This window comes from Macaca thibetana, chromosome 11 (assembly GCF_024542745.1).
Source record: "Macaca thibetana thibetana isolate TM-01 chromosome 11, ASM2454274v1, whole genome shotgun sequence".
NCBI lineage: Eukaryota > Metazoa > Chordata > Mammalia > Primates > Cercopithecidae > Macaca > Macaca thibetana.
Genome location: NC_065588.1, coordinates 91,384,332 through 91,406,026, shown reverse-complemented (window position 1 = coordinate 91,406,026; position 21,695 = coordinate 91,384,332). Strand labels below are relative to the sequence as shown.

The 21,695-nt window shown below is 37.8% G+C and overlaps 2 protein-coding genes across 6 annotated transcripts in view; one reads left to right on the top strand and one right to left on the bottom strand.

Moving 5' to 3' along the window:
* The window catches only part of METAP2 (methionyl aminopeptidase 2), an 817,888-nt gene that overhangs the window by 460,542 nt on the left and 335,651 nt on the right, over nucleotides 1-21,695 (bottom strand). The window lies entirely within an intron of this gene.
* The window catches only part of NR2C1 (nuclear receptor subfamily 2 group C member 1), a 51,523-nt gene that overhangs the window by 28,114 nt on the left and 1,714 nt on the right, over nucleotides 1-21,695 (top strand). For 4 of the 5 annotated variants that reach the window (XM_050747168.1, XM_050747171.1, XM_050747170.1 and 1 more), the window contains exons 10-13: nucleotides 4,989-5,110; nucleotides 13,953-14,092; nucleotides 16,920-17,057; nucleotides 20,091-20,196. In XM_050747168.1, coding sequence (XP_050603125.1) covers nucleotides 4,989-5,110; nucleotides 13,953-14,092; nucleotides 16,920-17,057; nucleotides 20,091-20,196 — 506 coding nt within the window. The remainder of the gene's footprint in view (nucleotides 1-4,988; nucleotides 5,111-13,952; nucleotides 14,093-16,919; nucleotides 17,058-20,090; nucleotides 20,197-21,695) is intronic. The other variant, XM_050747172.1, reaches the window with a different exon arrangement.

The window sequence follows — 21,695 nt, the reverse complement described above, 5'->3', positions numbered from 1 at the left end:
CACTCTTCTCACTCCATAACTGAATTTTAACCATTCTATTGCTTGAATTTTCTCCCTCCCTTTTCATTTCCTTCACCATATTTTAGGCCTTTTAAAATTCCTTTCTTGATTTGTTACCCTAATATATTTGCTTCCAGTCTTTCTTTTCCATCTTGTCCTGTGTGCTGGTACCAGCGTTACATTTGTTAAAAATCAAATTATGTCACTCCACTACTTACCATCCTTCAGTAGCTTCCCATTGCCCATGTTATGAAATTAAGTCCAGTCTCTATAACTTGACCTTTTAGGGCCCTCCACATTCTGACCCAGCTGCCCATCATTTCTCACACATGCCATTAGCTTTCTTAGCCCTTTCTATAGCTCATTCATTCAGTTTTTATTTTATTCTTCCACTGAGACAGTAGCACTTACTGCTTCCCAGTGAACTCTAAGTAAATAGTTACTGAATAAATATGTAATCTAGGGTCATACTGGTAATTAGGCGAAGTGATTAACGAAAAGTCAGGAGCAGAATCCAGATCTCCTGACTCAAATGCTTTTTTTATATTTGTGTGGAGATGGGGTTTCACTGTGTTGCCTAGGGTGGTCTCAAACTCCTGGCCACAAGCAATGATCTTCCCACCTCAGCCTCCCAAAGTGCTGGGATTATAGGCCTGAGCCACTGTGCTTGTGCTCAGCCTCCAAGGATTTTTTTTTTTTTTTTTAAGACCAGCTCTGTACCCCAGGCTGGAGTGCAGTGGCGTGATCTCAACTCACTGCAGCCTCTGCCTCCCAGACTCAAGCCATCCTCCCACCTCAGCCTCCTGAGTAGGTGGGACTACAGGCATGCACCACCACTCCCAGCTGATTTTTGTATTTTTTTTTTTTTAATACAGACGAGGTTTCATCATGTTGCCCATGCTGGGCTGTATGTTACTCACGAGCTCCAATGATCCGCCCACCTCGGCCTCCCAAAGTGCTGGGATTATAAGCTTAAACCATCACACCCGGCCATGCAGTGATTTTTCAAAAGCTATGTCAGCCGAGCGCGGTGGGTCACACCTGTAATCCCAGCACTTTGGGAGGCTGAGGCGGGTGGATCACAAGGTCAGGAGTTCAAGACCTGACCAACATGGTGAAACCCCGTCTCTACTAAAAATACAAAAAAAAAAATTGGCTGGGCGTGGTGGCGGGCACCTGTATTCCCAGGTGGCGGGCACCTGTATACTCAGGAGGCTCAGGCAGGAGAATCGCTTGAACCTGGGAGGCAGAGGTTTCAGTGAGCCAAGATAGCACCACTGCACTCCAACCTGGGTGACAGTGAGACTCCATCTCCAAAAAAAAAAAAGCTATATCATGCAGGCTGTTACAAGATTTCAGTACAGAAACTGCTAGAAAGATATGTAGAGGCATCTAATAACTTGTAAAATAGATTGGTTAGGTTTAGTTCTTGTCAATGCTCTTTAAAAATTCAGCTCAATATATTGAACTTTTCTAATTTGAAAAATGTGTATAATTCGATTTATAAACCTAAAGATCTACAGGCATTTTGAGGAAGCTCACTCTCTCTATATGTAGGAATAAATCTTTGTCTTTTCAGTCTCAAAGACTTGTTAAATGGACTATTGTTTCTTCAGCCAGCGTTAGCTTTCTGATTCAGAATACTAGAGTTTTATTGAGCATGTAAAACAGATAGATTATGACACATTTTCTCTCTATAAGTTAACTCAACATGGTGTGTGTAGTAATATTTTAAATAATGAGTCCCTTTAGTGTGTGTTGTAAACTATTTACATTTTATGAATAAAGCAGCAGAAAGTTTTCAGAGTTACCACCACTGTTGTGTAAAGCAAAACCATTATATCCAGTGTTTACACATTACAAGTATTAATATTTAAGTGCAATTTTAAACTATTTTGCAAAGGATTTTTGTTTTGTTTCGTTTTGTTTTTTGAGACAGAGTCTTGCTCTGTCTCCCAGGCTGGAGTACAGTGGCATAATCTTGGCCCAGTGCACCCCTGGGTTCCAGCTATTCTCGGCACTTCAGCCTCCCGAGTAGCTGGGATTACAGGCGCACACCACCATGCCCGGCTAATTTTTTGTATTTTTAGTAGAGATCTGGTTTTACCTTGTTGGCAGGCTGGTCTTGAACTCCTGACCTCAAGCGATCTGCCTGCCCTGGTCTCCCAAAGTGCTGGGATTACAGGCCTGAGCCACCATGCCCATCCCTACAAAGGACTTTTTTGTTGTTGTTTTGCATCTTAGTTGCCCCTTCCCCCAAAACTAGTAATTTTTGGTAATTCCCTTAGTTTTTCAGACTTTCTTTTTACTCACCTTGGGTAATTCTGAAAAGATATGATATATTGTGTTTTTTAAGATGTGGTCTTGCTCTGTCACCCAGGCTGGAGTTCAGTGGCACAATCCTGGCTCACTGCAGCCACTACCTCCTGGGCTCAAGGGATCCTTCTGCCTCAGTCTGCTAAGTAACTGGGATTATAGGTGCACACCACCATGCCCAGCTAATTTTTTTATTTTTAGAGATGAGGTCTCACTGTGTTTCCCAAGTTGGTCTCAAAAGCAGCTCTTCCACCTCAGCCTCCCGAGCTGCTGGGATACAGGTGTGAGCCATCACACCTGGCTAAATTTTTAATTTCTTTTTTTTTTTTTTTTTTTTTTTTTTTTGTAGATACGGGTCTTGTTATGTTGCCCAGGCTGGTCTTGAACTACTGGCTTCAAGCAGTCCTCTCACCATGGCCTCCCAAAGTGCTGGAATTACAGGCACGAGCCACTGCGCCCAGCCAAGAATTGTCTTAAATAATTGTATTTTAACTTACTGCTGTGATAAACCTTTCCCAGACATTCTTAAATATGTAAAAAATTTTCTTCTCACTTGCAGAATTTCAACTATTAATTGTCCTTTTCTTTTATTACTTGGTACCAAAATAGGTAAACCATTCTTGGCTAATAATGAACAAAGGCAGGATTTTTTTTTACATTTTTATCTAACTTTTCTTTGTTTCAAACCTCAAGCCTAAATTTTAGATAGAAGATACCTTTGAGGGGCCAGGTGCGGTATTTTAGCTAGAAGATACCTTTGAGGGGCCAGGTGCGGTGGCTCACACCTGTAATCCCAGCACTTTAGGAGGCCGAGGCAGGCTGATCACCTGAGGTCAGGAGTTTGAGACGAGCCTGGCCAACGTGGTAAAACCCTGTCTCTACTAAAAATACAAAAAAATTAGCTGGGTTGGTGGCACACGCTTGTAGTCCCAGCTACTGGGGAGGCTGAGAAAAGACACTCACTTGAACCCTGGCAGACAGCTGAGATCACACCACTGCACTCCAGCCTGGGTGACAGAGCGAGACTTCATCTCAAAAAAAAAAAAAGATACCTTTGAGAATCTGATGAAAGCTATAATAGCCATTCCCTAGAAAAATGAATGTGGGCACATCTACCTACCCCACCCAGAGGTAGCCACTGTTAACTATGTGATGTGTTTCCTTCTGTACTTTTTAGGTATACCTAAATATGCGCTCTTTAACATAAAGTGGGTCATCTATTTAATACATACTGTTTTACAGTTTTTTCTACTTAGATGTCTGTGAGATTTTTTGTATGCCATTACATCTCAGTTTATCTTTCCAATTTTAATGCCCACATATGTTCTATAACATGGATTATTCTTTTCTCTAGAGATAGAAATGTGGGTTGTTGCCAGCATTTAATTTCATTGTTAGATGTAGAGCTGCAATGGACATCCTTACACATGCTTTTTTGTGCATGTATGCAAGTATTTTGCTGGAACAGAGATTTAGAAGTGGTACTGCATGTACTTTAACAATTTTGGTAGATAGTAGACTAATTGTTCTCCAAATTACCCCATGCTCAGTAGTGTGTACCCAGTTTTCTGTATCCTCACTATACTTGATACTATTGATCATTTCAGTAATTACAAAGTAGAAAAATTTTCAACAGTGGTCAGACATTTTAAAGAACTGGATCAGCAATATAAACTGATCACTTGCTAGTAGTATGTCTACAGGCATACTTGTAATTTTTAAAATATATATTTTTTAATTTAGTACCAGTTTGGGTTTTTTTGGGTTTTTGTTTGTTTGTTTTGAGATGGAGTCTCACTCTGTCACCCAGGCTGGAGTGCAGTGGCACGATCTTGGCTCACTGCAACCTCCACCTCCCTGGTTCAAGCGATTCCCCTGCCTCAGCCTCCTGAGTAGCTGGGACTACTCACCACGCATGGCTAAATTTTTTCTGGTATCTTAGTAAAGATGAGGTTTCAACATGTTGGCCAGGATGAGCTCGATCTCTCGACATTGTGATCCGCCCACCTCCGCCTCCCAAAGTGCTGGGATTACAGGCACGAGCCACCATGCCCGGCCTGCCAGTTTTTTTTAAATAGGGAGGTTTCACACAGAATGTGCTCTTTGAAAAACTGAAAGAGCTGGCAGTGCTGAGCCCACAATTCAATATGTTTTCACTGCACTGAATTCAATTCACAGCTGTACCCTTTATCCGGGAATAAATATGCTCTTCCCAGTTGGTACAAGCAAGCCTGTTGCACTCCGTACTCTCCTGGTCTTGTAAGCATTTTAATTTGTTAACGCCTTACCCTAAATGAAAGAAACATTTAGCAGACAGGATTTTTCCTTAAACTGAATTTGTTGTATGCTATCATTAATAGAGAGAAAGAAGGAAAAGAAACACATTGTTAGACCAAGACAGGAAGTAACATAACCAGATAATATCATAGTTGATATTTATTGAGGTTCTGCTTGTCTGAATATTGGCTTGTCAGAAACGATGGGCTACTTATTTATTCTAAGCCCTGTTAGCTGTAAATTCTAGTGACTTGGATTATTTCAAGATTAGCTTTTTTCATGAATATATTAGCTCTCATTTGATGTGTTATGTTTACATTCAACTTTTTCAAAGAAATGATAATTTAGAACTTTTCAGTCATAAGATAATTTACCTAAATCCCTGTTCATACTAGCTCACCATGCCTTCTCCTATGCCTGAGTACCTGAATGTGCACTACATTGGGGAGTCTGCCTCCAGACTGCTGTTCTTATCAATGCACTGGGCACTTTCGATTCCTTCTTTCCAGGCGCTAGGGTGAGTGTTTTGAAATCTTGACTATAAATGTGATTTTGTAGCACAAATGTACATTAAACAAAACTTTTACTTTGGGAAGATTTGCATTAAAGGATAAAACAGTATAACATAGCTTCAAGTTGGGTCATTCATATGACAAATCATGGCAGCTAACTAGTATTTTCTTTGTATTTATGTGGAAGAGTATCCATATTTTGTAGTTTGACTAAGTTAAGAATTTGGATGGAACAGAATCAGTAGAATTGATAGATTATGGCTAGCATTTGTAACAGGCCTTTCATTGGCTCATAGATAGAGAGACTGTAAGACTGCCCTAGGTTCTTGTTTTTCTCTCATCACTACTATTTCAGTGTTCATCCCAGGTATGTTACTAAAGAGCTGAATTTTGCCTACAGTGGTTATGTTAAAAGTATAATTGTTTTCCAATCATGCGGTTCAAAGAAAAAAAAGAAAATGTAAACCCCCATAGTACCACTACAGTGACTTAGAGGGTTAGTCTTACCACTCAAGAGTACATCTGAAGCTGGGCATGGTAACTAACACCTGTAATCCCAGCATTTTGGGGGGTCAAGGCAGGAGGATGGCTTGAGGCCAGGAGTTTAAGACCAGCTTGGGCGACAGAGCGAGAAACAAAATGTTTTAATTAGCTGGGCATGGCGATGCACACTGGTAGTTCCAGCTACTCTAGAGGCTAAGGGGGGGCCAATCACTTGAGCCCAGAAGTTCGAGGCTGAAGTAAGCCATTATCACATGGCTTACTGCACTCCAGCATGGGACGAAGCTAGACCCTGTCTCTTAAAAAGAAAAAAAAAGAGTATATCTATTCTGTTCTGAAGAAATCAGATGAGATAGAAAATGGCCTACTGTAAGAAACTCAAGCTTTACCTAAAGTTTGCCAAATTTATTTAAATTGTTTTAAAATAACTGGTGTGTTTAAAGGCAAAACAATGGAAAAAGTTAAGCCCATAGTTAGAAAGTTTTTCTTCAAAGTTAGAAAGTTTTTATTCAACTCCTAGGACCCTACTCACCAATATATTTTGTAAACAATTCGCTTTCACATCCTGTATACCTGTTCTTCTGTTTACCAAGTGGGAATAATAATTGCCCACCCCTTATCCTTAGAAACTATTTTGAATATAACAAACATGTGAACATGATTGTAAAAGGCATACAGAGAATTGAATAAAGGTATATTTAACATTTATTATAACATTATTATAAAGGTATAACATTATAACATTATTATAAAGGTATATAATTTGGTTTATTAATCAGCATTATACTATGCATTAAATCATGCTCAAGATATTATAGTTACATAGGCTAAAAGCTTGATTTAGAATGGTTAACCTTTAAAATGATGGTCAGTCCTTTTTTAACATTCAACTTTCAGAATTTCTCTAGTTTTGTGGGGGGTTTTTTGTTTAAGAGATGAGTTCTTCCTCTGTCATTGAGACTGATCTGGAACTCCTGGGCTCAAGTGATCCTCCTGCTTTAGCCTCCCATACAGGCGTGCACCACCTCGCCCAATGTTCAGTGTGTTTGTTTGTAGAAAAAAGGTAATGTAAATTTGCATATTGGCAGTTGATTTTTTTATTTAGTTGGGAGTCTTTTTTCTGCTTTGTAATTACTGAAATGATCAATAGTATCAAGTATAGTGAGGATACAGAAAACCAAGTACACACTACCGAGGGTGAGGTAATCTGGAGAACAATTAGTCTATTATCTACCAAAATTTTTAAAATAAGTACTTATACTGGAGTGCAGTAGCATGATCTCGGCTCACTGCAATCTCCACCTCTCAGGTTCAAGCAATTCTTATGCCTCAGCCTCCTGAGTAGCTGGGACTACAGTTGTGCACCACCAAGCCCAGCTAATTTTTGTATTTTTAGTAGAGATAGGATTTCGCCATGTTGGCCAGGCAGGTCTCAAACTTCTGACCTCAAGTGATCTGCTCACTTCGGCCTCCCAAAGTGCTGGTGTTATAGGTGTGAGCCACTGTGCCTGGCCAGCAAATGATTAATTTTAAAATATTAAGTGTAGTTCACTCATCTTGTAACTCACATTCATATGTCTAAAAAGTAACCTGGTGACATTTTTCATAATAAGCTATCAGTTATAATAAAACAACAAAAGGGAGGAATTTTGGGGAGTGGTTTGAACTCGTTGAATTATTTACACCACCACTGATCTTAAGTACTTCTATTAAATTGAGTATAATTATCCTATGGAAATAACGCAGATGTTGAAGAAACCAAAAATAAGGCTTCAGGAAGTGTCTGTTTATGAAATAAGTCATTTTTATAGTGGTAGCCACATTTTCCTGTGATCTGTATTGAGAATCAGTTTCAATGTAACAACCACAAGATTCTTTGTAATTAGAATAACTTGATCTAGCAATCAAGGCCATTATGCAAACTCTTATTTTTTATCCCCGTCTAGATGATTCATAGATCTTATTTATGTGTTGACTTAATCATATGGATATAATGATGGAAAAATTCTGTTATATGGAAATAAAAGCTATTCTAAAAGTAGAAACTGGCATTAGGTTGCATTTTTATCTAAAAATATAAAAGTTGGTGACAAAATTATAATTTTACAGAGAGAAACAGATAAGCAACATTAATCATTTTCCGAAATCAAGATTGTTTTGATCACTTACTTTAATTCAAGGCAACAGTAACTTAAATAATTTTACTCAACAGTGCATGGTTAGCAGCTTTGTATTTTACAAGGCTTCTGTATTTTACAAAGGTATTGATTTTCTGTTTTAAGATTTGTAGTTTCAGTACTTAGAGTAATTCAGTTGTGGTTTTAAGTTTTCCCTGCAAAATTTAGGTTAAGTGAATAGTGGTAGATTCCACTGCGGGGTAGTGGAGAGTACTTGTCATGATTTGCCTGGAGTAAGTATGGCAGCAGTCATCTCTACCTAGATCCTTACAATATAACCAAAAGCTCCAAGCCACCACCATTTACCACAGGCAACTTTATTTATTGAATAATGTAATCAGTAGCCTTCCATTAAATGCTAAGCCAGAAAGCTGAATCTTTTACCACTGAAAGATAATGTAATGTTTCCTGTAACTTTGTGGTTTTGAAACCTGTAATTTTTTGGGTTCATTGCAGTATCACTGATACTTTTCCCTGAGGACTGGTGCCTTCAGTATTACCAGATATAAGTGGCTCAAAAGTTATATTCCTTTATGAAAGTAAATAGTATAAACAATTATATAACCTCTAATTGTGAGTCCTATATACATATTTTAATGAATATTAACAATGTAGGCCAGGCGCAGTGGCTCATACCTATTATCTCAGCACTTCGGGAGGCCAAAGCAGGCAGATCACTTGAGGCCAGGAATTCAAGACCAGCCTGGCCAACGTGGCAAAACCCTGTCTCTACTAAAAACTCAAAAATTAGCCAGGCATGGTGGCAGCCGCCTGTAATCCCAGCTATGTGGGAGGCTGAGGCAGGAGAATCACTTGAATCCAGGAGATGGAGGTTGTAGTGAGCTGAGATCATGCCACTGCACTCCAGCCTGGGTGACAGAGGGAGACTCCACCTCAAAAAAAAAAAACAAAAAAGTAAACCCACAATATAGTGTAGTAGTTAGAGAAAAATACCTGTACCTATTTGTAAAAGAAATTAACATATTTAGTGTTTTGCAAGTTAATGCTTTTTTAAAAACTAGAGATGGAGGTCTCACTATGTAGTCCAGGCTGACCTCGAACCCCTTGCCTCAAGCGATTCTCCCAACTCAGCTTCCCAAAGTACTGGGATTACAGGCATGAACCATCATATCCGGCCTTTTTTTTTTTTTCTTCTAGATGCCTTAGTGATAAACTTAACTACAGTCTCTACTCAGCTCTTTTTGCTTCTTAAAGGAAAGATGTTTTGAACATAAAGTACAACACTCATTTATTTTCCTAACAGGAAAAACTGGTAGCAAACATGCCCTTAACACAGCAAAATATTAACGTTAAATGGAGGAGTCTCTACTGAGAAATTTGACTTTTGCATTTTACTTGCTAAATTGTGTAAGGAGGTATAAAGGAGCAAAAAGATTCAAATTCTGTTTTTATGCATCTGCTGGCTTTTGTGTCTTTGGACCAAGTAACCTAAATGAGGCTTAGTGTCTGTAAATTAGGAGCAGAAATGCTTGATTATGAACTACATCACATAGGTGAGATAATGAATGTAAATGTATCTAAGCCATTGCCTACTGCTAAGTAGATAATAAAAGGTAATTTTTCTTCATTCCTTAAAGACCATCTTTTTAGAGTAGGCTTGCTGTTTTTCTTTCCTAACATAATTGAACTTTTTTTTAAAAAATTTATTTTTATTATTATTATTTTATTTTTTATTATTTATTTTTATTTTTAAAATTTATTTTTTATGTTTTTTTTTTTTTTTTTTTTTTTTTTTTGAGATGGAGTCTCGCTCTGTCCCCCAGGCTGGAGTGCAGTGGCCTGATCTTAGCTCACTGCAAGCTCTGCCTCTCAGGTTCACACCATTCTCCTGCCTCAGCCTCCCGAGTAGCTGGGACTGCAGGAGCCCGCCACCACGCCCAGCTAATTTTTTGTATTTTTAGTAGAGACAGGGTTTCACCATGTTTGCCAGGATGGTCTCGATCTCTTGACCTCATGATCCACCCACCTCGGCCTCCCAGAGTGCTGTGGGATTACAGGCGTGAGCCACCGTGCCTGGCCTCCTAATTGAACTTTTTAAAAACATAACTAGCTATACCATCAGGATTTTTGGTTTGGGGTTTGGATAAATGTAAATAGATATCTTTCTGTAGTTGGTTTCTACAGTCCTTTCACTTTTCTTTTAGAAACACAATAATCTGGTAGGTTATTTCTCATCTGCCACTTGTGTCTTTTTTCCTTAGTAATAATTTTGGTATTCTTATCCTTTGCACTTATACTCCTTTTTTTCTGAGCTTCTCCAACAATGCCAAGGTATTTTCTTATTACAAGATGCATAGCATAAGCCAGCTCTGATTTTTCTCCATTTATTTTTCCTTTCCTGTGTGTACTAGTAAACTACTTTGGTTAGCTGTTTCCTCCTTAAAACTTTAGAATCAGTTAAAAGTGAAACTGAATTTACTCTAACTTCCGTCATGTTAGTTTTTAACTTTTTTTTTTAATGTTTAAAGTAATAATTGAAGTATAGGATTATAAAGTAAAACCTCACTCACCAGAGGTAACTAACCCCACTATTAACGGTTTGGTGTCCTACTAGAATTTTTCCATGAGATATTTATTAGACAATTAAATACATACACATATTTACACATCCTATTCTTTGCCTTGCTTTTTACACTCATAGACTTCTTCCTATGTTAGTACATGTAAATTTACCCCATTTTTTTCTCATGGCTTCTATTATAGTATTCCAGTTTATACACTTATTCATTCCTTATTAGTAGACATTTGGATTGTTGCCAGTTTTGTTATTATATCCAGTACTACAATGTGCATTTTGTGGCATTGTATATGTATTTTTGCCCACTTTTGTTAGTATAGTCATGTTAGTATAGGCATGCGTTGCTCATTTAACGATGGCTATGTAATCTGAGAAATGCATCATTAGGCAGTTTTGTCATTGTGAACATCATAGAGTGTACTTACACAAACCTACTACACATCTAGGCTATATGCTATAGCCTAGTGCTCCTAGGCTACAAACCTAGGACAAACCTGCATAGTGTGTTACTGTTCTCAATACCATATGCAGTTGTAACACAATAGTAAATATTTGTGTATCTAAATATAGAGAAGTTTCCATAAAAATATGGTATTTTATTGTATATGTGGTACATTGTTGAAATTAAAATGTGCTATGCATGACTGTATTTCTATAAAATAGTTTCTTAGAGGTGAAATTGCTGGGTCGAGAAGGTGTACATTTTAACTTTTGATGGGTACTTCCAAATTGTTCTCTGAAAAGATGTTGATCCAGTTTATGCTCACGTCAGCAGTGTATGAAGATCAGTGCTTATTTCCTCACCTCTTCCTCAATTCTGGATTTTATCCATCTTTAATGAAAATACTATCCTTTATTTTTCTCTCCTTTGATTTTGTTTAAGATCGATATTTTTAACCCTTTTCTATATGAAGATTATAAAATACTGGTTTTCTTTGCATTTAAACTTTACTTGCAAATGATAGGCAGTGTCTCATGGCAAGTGATCCTTCTCAGATACTGAATGGAAAAGAGATCAGCCTGAAATTAAAATGTCGTATTAATAGTTCTCAGAAAAAAACTTGCTGTGACTAAGTCGACAGTATTAGCATTTGTTTCAAGTATGTTCAATTATTTAATAAAATGTAATGTCATAAAGAAGGCTGTGATTCTTAACAAATGATTTCTGTTAAACACACTGATTATCCTAATTTTAAAGCTTTATTAAGGAGAAAAATAAAGAAGTACCATTCATTAGGTTGGACATGTTTCCTATCAGAATGTTCTTACCAACTTAAATCTCTCCAGAGATTTAAGGAAAGAAATCTTATAGCTTCATCATCTTATTTATAATAAAGTCTGTAGGTTTGGTTTAAAGATTGTTTAATTGTAAAAGGCCTATGCCCACAGCTCTTCTCTGTCTTTTCAAAGTTCTCACTTCTGCCTGTTCTGTACTCCCTAAGATCAGAAATCATTTGTAGAATTCTTTCTGTGTACCATGTACTGCACTGGTCGCTGAGATCTAGAAATGCACAGGGAGTCTCGGCCTTCAGTGAGGATGCGTGTATGCATGACACTGAAGGGGGAATGATTAACTATGTTGAGAGAGGAATAATGTTCCTTCTAGAAAGTGAACGCTGAGCTGTATTTTAAGGGATCAGTAAGTATTAGCCAGGAAAACAAGACTAGGAAGGGACCTTCCAAGACAATAGGATAGCATTTAGTAATTCACTCAACAGTTTTTATTGAATACCTATTGTATGCTTGTTCTCACCTTAGCACATTTGCTCTTGTTCTCCCTGGGATACTATTCCCCTAGATCTTTCTGGTTTTTGGTTTTTTTGTTTAACTCTACCATCTTTCTCCACTCAAATGTCACCACCTCAGAAATGCCTTCTCTAACCACCTTACCTGAACCTTCCCATTTTCTAATATACATACTTTATAGTAATGCAGAATTTTTATTACCTAAAATTAATGTATATTATTCATATATATGTATATTATTTATATAAAATATTTGAAATTATATATTTGTTATTTCCCCTCTTTTTCATGAAGGCAAACTTCATCTCTTAATTGCTATTTCTCTAGTACCTGGCATATACTTTCTCAAATTTCTTTTTGTTTTTGAGACAGGGTCTTCCTGTGCCAGGTTAGAGACTGGAGTGCAGTGTCTCTTCACAGATGCAATCATGGCGTGCTACCCCTTCAAACTTCTGGCCTCAAGCAGTCCTCCCACCTCAACCCTCCTGAGTAGCTGGGACTACAGGCATGTGCCACAGCACCCAGCTAATTCTTTTTTTTTTTTTTTTTTTTTTTTTGAGATAGGGTCTCACTCTGTCACCCAAGCTAGAGTGCAGTGGTGTGATCACAGCTCACCAAAGCCTCGACTTCCCCAGGCTTAGGTGATCCTCCCACCTCAGCCTGTGTGAGTAGCTGGTACTACAGGTGTGCACGTCCACACCCAGCTAATTTATGTATTTTTTATAGAGATAGGGTTTCGCCATGTTGCCCAGGCTGGTCTGCAACTCCTGGGCTTAAGTGATGCATCTGCCTCAGCCTCCCAAAGTGCTGGGATTACAGGTGTGAGCTACCGCACCCAGCCCCAGCTAATTCTTACATTTCACCTCTTAATAACTCTGAGCAAGATATAGGACGTATAGTGTCTCTGCATTTTATATCATTAGACAACCTGAAACCTGGAAAGTTTATTTGCCTAATTTCAAATGGATAAGTAGGTTTAAACCATGGTGCTTTGACTCCTGTATAATACTTTTTCTACTCTCTTATGCTGCTGAGATAACTTACTTAGAAATTCAGGAAAGAACTTTTGACCTTTCTAATCTCTCGTTATTCATAGTAAAATCCTGGATATCTCATTTATAGGGATTCTATTACCTCATCTGAAACATACAGTGAACCATTTTTCTCCTAAAATTGATTGCTTGCCTACTATAAAATAATTCTAGAGGCTGGGAGCAGTGGCTCATGCCTGTAATCCCAGCACTTTGGGAGGCCAAGGCAGGCAGATCACCTGAGGTCAGGAGTTCAAGACCAGCCTGGTCAATGTGGCAAAACCCTGTCTCTACTAAAAATACAAAAAATAGCCGCATGTGGTGGTGCACACCTGTAATCCCAGCTACTGGGGAGGCTGAGGGAGGAGAATCGCTTGAACCCAAGGAGGCAGAGGTTGCAGTGAGTGGAGATCACGCCATTGCACTCCAGCCTGGGTGACAGAGCAAGACTCTGTCTCAAAACAGTAAAATAATTTGAATTGCCCTTTCTTTTAAAAGGTATTTACCTCTATCCAAAGCAAAATTTTTTTTAATATATGCTTTTGCTTTTTTTTAAGAACAATCTTTATTCCATTTCTATGAAATGTGAAGTTAAAGCCCCAACTCTTTTAGTTTGAAATATTACTTGCAATTGTTCTTATAAACTGGCTGATTGATGAGCTACTATTTAAATGTCTAAGCATTCCTCATTTCTCATTTTGTTATCAGCTATACAAAACACAGACTTGATCAAATCTTTCTAGAGTAATTTTAGTTTAGTAATATGTTATTTTTAAATATTTGGACTAGCTGTAAGGTTTATAAAACTTGTTTAATAATATCTGATTTGTGCTTTTATTACTGTTTTTAATAGGCAAGAAAACAGCATATCACTGGTGAAAGCTTACTGGAATGAACTTTTTACTCTTGGTCTTGCCCAGTGCTGGCAAGTGATGAATGTAGCAACTATATTAGCAACATTTGTCAATTGTCTTCACAATAGTCTTCAACAAGGTAAAAAGCACCTTTCTTACTACCTTTTCCAGGATGTAGAAGGAGGCATGAATTTCATTAAATGTTATGACTAAAGATAGTTAATTATTATTATATTCGTGTTTTAGGTACCATTGCTCTTCTTTAGATAATTTTTACAATTTTATAAATTTACCAATATTCTAAAAATGTTTTTTAAATGGAGTGCAACAAAATTGAAAACAGTATGCTTAAGTCTGACAGGCTATTTCTGACCAAGTCTTGTGAATTTTTGTGCAACTATCAAAGAATCCAGGGTGAGCTTATGTACAGGTGGTCAAATATTTTAAAACATATACTACTCAGCAATTTTTAAGCAACCTTTCTTTATTATAGCCCTTTGAATCCTAAGATAGGTTGATTTTATATCAATTCATCAGGGTGTATTCTCTCACCTAAATAGTTCTGAAGAGTCAGGGAACAATCCTTTTTATTCTGTTTTTCCGTTCCTAGATGCCAAGGTATTTGCAGCCCTCATTCATTTCACGAGACAAGCAATCACTTCATAAGTGCTTAACTATAGAATGGCTTATGACTACCCGAAACAGTGCCTTATCAACAAATGGGGATTTGAGCTCAGGAATAATTTATAAATTGGTGACTACCTTTTAGTTCCTTAGCATATTCTATCATTGTTTTGTACAATTTTTAAATCATTTGCTTCCTCCTTATATTTAAAAGCAGAGGGGTAATCACCTTAAAATGTCATCAAAAATAGATCTGCTAGAAGGCAGCATCACATTCCCATCTTACTTATGGACTCCTACCCCTGGTTCATGTCTTATATGCCTGTAATGGTTATAAAGCCTATCTTCAGGAAAGCTATGGTTGACTAATTACTAATGGATGGGTTTTAAACATGTCCCTCTAAAATAAAGTCTTTATTGTAAAACTTTATTCTGCTTCAGTTTTTTCCTTCTTAACAGTGTTTTTACTAAATATTTGTTTTTATTATAGTAGTCTTGGTAGTGAAGCATGTAGATGGTTTTGCTCATTTTTTCCCAACCAACATAAACTTAAATAAAATCCTATTACCAAACTTTGAGTCTTATGTACTTTTAGTTGTCTAGTGTTTCAAATGGTTATCTTTATATCCTATCTTCTCAAAGGTATATCTTGAAAGCAAACATTTCAGCCAGGTGGGGTGGTTCACGCCTGTAATTCCAGCACTTTGGGAGGCTGAGGTGAGATTGCTTGAGCCTAGGAGTTCGAGACTAGCCTGGACAACATTGTGGTACCCCACCTCTACAGAAATTTTTTAAAAATTAGCTGGCCATGGTGGTGCATGCCTGTAGTCTCAGCTACTTAGGAATCTGAGGCAGACGATTACTTGAGCCCAGGAATTTGAGGTTACAGTGAGCTATGACTGCAGCACTATACCCTAGCCTGGACAACAGAGTGAGACCCATTTCTTTAAAAAAAAACAAAGGGCGGCGGTGGGTGGGCGCGGTAGCTCACAAACCTGTAATCCCAACACTTTGGGAGGTCTAAGAGGGTGGATCACGAGGACAGGAGTTCAAGACCAGCCTGGCAAACATGGTGAAACTCCGTCTCTACTAAAAATACAAAAAAAAATTAGCCGGGTGTGGTGGCAGGTGCCTGTAATCCCAGCTACTCAGGAGGCTGAGGCAGAGAACTGCTCGAACCCAGGAGGTGGAGGTTGCAGTGAGCCGAGATCACGCCACTGCACTCCAGCCTGGGCAACAGAGCCAGACTCCATCTCAAAAAAAAAAAAAAAAAAAAAAAAAAAAAAAAAGGAACCATTACATTTACATTTAGAGTTTTTTTTTTTTTTTTCGTTTTGGGTTTTTTTTTTTTTTTTTTTTTGTAACAAGCCAAGTAGCATAAACATTCAAATAATCCATTTTTTATATATAGTTTTTTCCCCAAAAGCAATTACCATGAGAAAATAATTCATTTTTTAAAAGTACTTTTACAACATCAAAATAATTGAGATGAAATATAAACCTGGCTGGGCACAGTGGCTCACACTTTGGTAGGCTGAGGCAGGCAGATCACTTGAGGTCAGGGGTTCAAGACCAGCCTGGCCAACATGGTGAAACCCCATCTCTACTAAAAATACAAAATATAGCCATTCATGGTGGAGCGCATCTGTAGTCCCAGCTACTCGGGAGGCTGAGGTGGGAGAATTGCTTGAACCCAGGAGGCAGGGTTGCAGTGAGTTGAGATCGCACCACTGCATTCCAGCCTTGGGCGACAGAGCAAGGCCCTGTCTCAAAAAAAAAAACAAATACAAACTTTTCTACTTAAAATGTTTATACAGATTATACTAACAGCTTGTTGTTCTTGAATGAACAATATCTTAAGATGATTAGTTTTAGCCATAATTGCAGAAATACTGAATTTTAAACATTTCTACATTGGTTATACTCAAAGCTTGAAATTCATGAGAAGAAGGCCAGGCACAGTGGCTCACGCCGTAATCCCTACACTTTGGGAGGCACAGGTGGGCTAATCACTTGAGCCCAGGAGTTCAAGACCAGCCTGGGCAACATAGTGAAACCTCGTCTCTACAAAAAATACAAAAATTAGCTGGGCGTGGTGGCATGCGCCTCTAGTCCCAGCTACTTGGGAGGCTGAGGCAGGAGAACTGCTTGCGTCCAGGAAGCAGAGGTTGCAGTGAGCCAAGATCGCCCCACTGCACTGCAGCCTGGGCGACAGGAGTAAAACCCTGTCTCAAAAAAAATTTAAGAATTAAAAAACTTTTCAAAATTCCTGAGAGGGAAATAAAACTAGATTTGTTTTTGTCAAAAAACAATTAAAAATTTTTGTTTATTTTTAATTAAAGATAAAATGTCAACAGAAAGAAGAAAATTATTGATGGAGCACATCTTCAAACTACAGGAGTTTTGCAACAGCATGGTTAAACTCTGCATTGATGGATATGAATATGCCTACCTGAAGGCAATAGTACTCTTCAGTCCAGGTATATAAACATTTACTTTTTATTCAAAATAAAATGTTTCACGATGTGGAGAAATAGAAGCCCTCATATGTTGCAAGTGGGAATGTAAAATGGTGCAGTTGCCTTGGAAAAGAGTTGAGTAGTTCTTCAAAAGGTTAAACATGGAGTTATCAAATGACTCAGCAGCTTCACTCTTGTCAGCCCAAGAGAAATGAAAAATATATATCTATGCAAGAATGTGTATATGAATAGTCATAGCAGCATTATTCATAATAGTCAAAAAGTGGAGACAACCCAAATGTCAGTCAACAGATGAACAAATAAATGTAATATAGACATACAATGGAATATCGTTCAGCCATAAAAGGAAGGAAATTCTAACACATACTACAACACAGATGAACCTTTAAAATGTTCTGCTAAATGAAAGAAGCCAGTCATATTGTTTGATTTCATTTATATAAAATATGCAAAATAGGCAAACCTGTATAGACATAAAACAATTAAGTGGTTGCCAGGGACTAAGGAGAAGGAAGAAATGGGAAGTGACTGCTAATGGGTGGAGTTTTTTTTTTGGAGTGACAAAAATGTTCCAAAATTAGATTGTGGTGATGGTTGTACAACTCTGAATTGAACTGTATACTTACTTTTTTTTTTAGACTGAGTCTCGCTCTGTTGCCCAGGCTGGAGTGCAGTGGTGCGATCCCAGTTCGTTGCAACCTCTGCCTCTTGTGTTCAAGCGATTCTCCTGCCTCAGCCTCCCCAGTAGCTGGGATTACAGGCATGCACCATCACACCCAGCTCATTTTTGTATTTTTAGTAGAGACGGGTTTCACTACGTTGGCCATGCTGGTGTTGAACTCCTGACCTAAGGTGATCTGCCCGCCTCGGCCTCCCAAAGTGCTGGGATTACAGGAGTGAGCCACCGCGCCCAGCCTGAATTGTATACTTGAAATTGGTGAATTTTAAGGATGTTAGATATTTATGTGGGTATGAAAAGGGAGGTTGAGAAGTCAGTGAAATAATATGATAGACTTTGGCAGGGCTCAGTAGCTCATGCCTGTGATCCTCATATTTTGGGAGGCTGAGGATTGGTCAGGAGTTTGAGACTAGCCTGGGCAACATAATGAGACCTCTTCTCTGCAAAAATCAAAATAGAAAAAATTAGCTGGATGTGCTGGTGCGCACCTGTAGTCTCAGCTACTTGGGAGGCTCAGGTTGGAGGATCACTTCAGCCTGAGAGTTTGAGGCTGCAGTGAGCTCTAATCACGCCACTGCATTCTAGCCTGGGTGACAGAGGGAGACCCTGTCTTAAAAATAAATGAAAATGTAAAAAATATTACAGACCTTTATTTCTTTTGTCACATCAACATTTGAATTCTTAGGTGTATTTTTTTAGCCATTACTGAATGGCAGAATGAGAGATGACTATTGCTATGTTGATGGGCTACATTTCCAAACATCTTATGTGAGTTACCAACAAATAAAAAAACTGGTTTCTTGTTTTCCTGCCAGTTTACAGTTTTCACAGATGGTAAAATGATGGTAAGCTCTCAATGGTCAATTTCTGAATAAGAGAAATTGACTGTTCTCTTAGGTTCTGTATTTTTCATTCTGATATATGTTTCTGTTCTTGTGCATCATAGTAAGATTATCTGAGGAAACCTGTTTCTTTCTGTCAGTGATACCAGTAAGAACATGAAAGCTTGTACTATTTCTTCTAACGTTTCTTATGAGTTAGTAACGTATGTCTCTATTCTTAGCACAATTTGTCACTTTCATTTTCCTTAGGTGAAAATTGAAAGGACAAAAATTTGAAGTTTAAATTCTAATGTAATTTTATTTTACTATTTTTAGGATTTTCCATTTATTACTTTTTAAAATTTTCATCCATGAGAACAGAGCTTTCCATAGTCAACATTTCTTAAGCTATGCATAATTTTTATGAATTTTTTAGTATTTCTGTTTTTGTGTAATGTTATAGTGACCATTGAAATGCTTATATAGATTTTTTCATATTTCTGTTATTTTTCTGATAGAGATTATATTTATAGTTTCATAATTTCTTACATACCTTTTTACCTAAAAATAATAGAATTTTTGACTTATAAAAATAGGGCACAGAATATAATCTGCAAATATTTCATGGATTTAAAATGCCTTTTGTTTTTTTTTTGTTTTTTTTTTGAGACAGAGTCTCGCTCTGTTGCCCAGGCTGGAGTACAGTGGCACGGTCTCAGCCCACCGCAACCTCTGCCTGCCTCCCAGTTTCAAGCGATTCTCCTGCCTCAGCCTCCCAAGTCGCTGGGATTACAGGTGCCTACCACCACACCCGGCTAATTTTTTGTATTTTTAGTAGAGACAGGGTTTCACACCATGTTGGCCGGGCTGGTCTTGAACTCCTGACCTTGTGAGCCACCACACCCAGTCTTAAAATGTCTTTTTAGGCTGAGTCATTTACCTTTTGCTCCTGTTAAAGGCAAAGTTATCAAATGCCTTCCTACTACTTTTGGAATGGCGAGAAAGCTGTTTATAGTTGTTAGCATACGTATATGAGATAAAAAATTTTAAATATGTAAAATATAGTGCTTGGTATATAGTAGGTGGGGTCAATCAATATTTGTGGAATGAATGAGCCACACTTTTTTTTTTTTTTTAAAGACAGAATTTTGCTCTTTTTGCCCAGGCTGGAGTGCAATGGCACTGTCTCGGCTCACCGCAACCTCCGCCTCCCAGGTTTAAGCAATTCTCCTGCCTCAGCCTGCCGAGTAGCTGGGATTATAGGCATGCGCCACTATGCCTGGCTAATTTTGTATTTTTAGTAGAGACAGGGTTTCTCCATGTTGGTCTCGAGCTCCCGACCTCAGGTGATCTCCCCACCTCAGCCTCCCAAAGTGCTGAGATTACAAACGTGAGCCACTTCGCCTGGCCTGAGCCACACATTTTATGATGGGGCTTCTGTTTTGACTAACTATTCTTTCTGTCTCTTCATATTCACTCTGTCTTAAATGAACATTCAGAACTAGGGTACCAATGTTTTCTTTAATGTTTCAGATCATCCAGGCCTAGAAAACATGGAACAGATAGAGAAATTTCAGGAAAAGGCTTATGTGGAATTCCAAGATTATATAACCAAAACATATCCAGATGACACCTACAGGTATCTACAGTTAAATTCCATATAATTAAAATAATTGAAAAACCTTTTGTGGATCTGTTATCTCATTGTTTCTACTCTCAGAATAATTAAATGTTTTAGGCAACCTTAACTTTGAAATAGTAATGCTATAAAAAGCAGTATTGCATTGTTGCAAGTATGTTACATAAAATATTTCATCCAGTTCTTACATTTTTATATAAGAGGAGACTTCAGCACAGAGAGGTTAGCTTTGCTCAGGGTCACACAGTAAATGATAGCACCTGACTGTGAACCCAGGTAGTCTGACTCTAAAGTCCAAACTCTTTTTCTTTGGATAAAATAATGAATTTTGTTAGTAAAAGGAGGATAAAAAATAATCAGAGACCAGCCTGGACAACATGGTGTAAAACCCTGTTTCTACAAAAAATACAAAAATTAGCCCAGCATGGTGGCGCATGCCTGTAGTCCCAGCTATTCAGGAAGCTGAGGTGAGACTGCAATGAGCTATGATTACATCGCTGCACTCCAGTCTGAGTGACAGAGCAAGACCCTGTCTAAAAAATAATAATTAAAAAATTTTAAAAAATCAAATACCATTAGATTAGATTGTTTTATAATTAATTTTGAAACATGTTTTATGAAATTCCCTCCAAGCTATTTCTCACCAGTGTTCTTTGAGAAAAGTTCTTTTTTAATGAGAGCCACTTTCTTTAAAGAGGGACATTATAGCCGAGGGGTTAAGCACCTGGTTATAGAGCCAGAGTACCTGGATTTGAATCCTGACTCCAGCTCTTGCTAGCTTCATAACCTTGGGCATGTTTCCTCCTATAATGGAGATAATAATGGTATCTACTTTTTACAATTATTTTAAGGATTAAATCAGTTAATATATGTAAAGTGCTTAGGACTGTGCCTATCATATAGTAAGGGCTATATAAGTGTGGTTGTTTATAATAAATAAAACATTTTGTTAATTTAGCATACTTCAAACTAGCAAAATAACATTATTACATATAATTTTTTACATATACTAAATAATTTAGATTTATAAGCCAGTCTCATCTCAAGTATCAGCCTTATTTTATCTAACTCATTTTCCTATCCTGCTTTCTACCAGTTCTGTAAAAGCTGAATAATTTGATGTGGATGCTGAGTAATTTGAGGAGTAGAGCACACAGCTTCAGGAAGATAATCCTGGGGGCTGCTGTTCTCATTTGGTCTGAAGTGTTAGAGTGCAAGGCCTTAGGACAGAAGGATAAACCCACCACAGTCTTTTTGGAAAGGTTTTGTTGTGATGGTTTTTCAGCATTATCTTTAAGTTTTAAAAATTACTATATGCCTCATTATACAAATAAATACAGTATTTAAATTTTTTTCCTTTGTGATTGCAACTTTCTCAGTTTTTTACATTCTTGGTTACTTAAAAATAATACATTATCCTTGGATAATAGTTTTCAACTTATAAGGCACTTTCACACAAGATAGGGTCCTGCCCTAAGGAACCTCACTACTTGGCACAG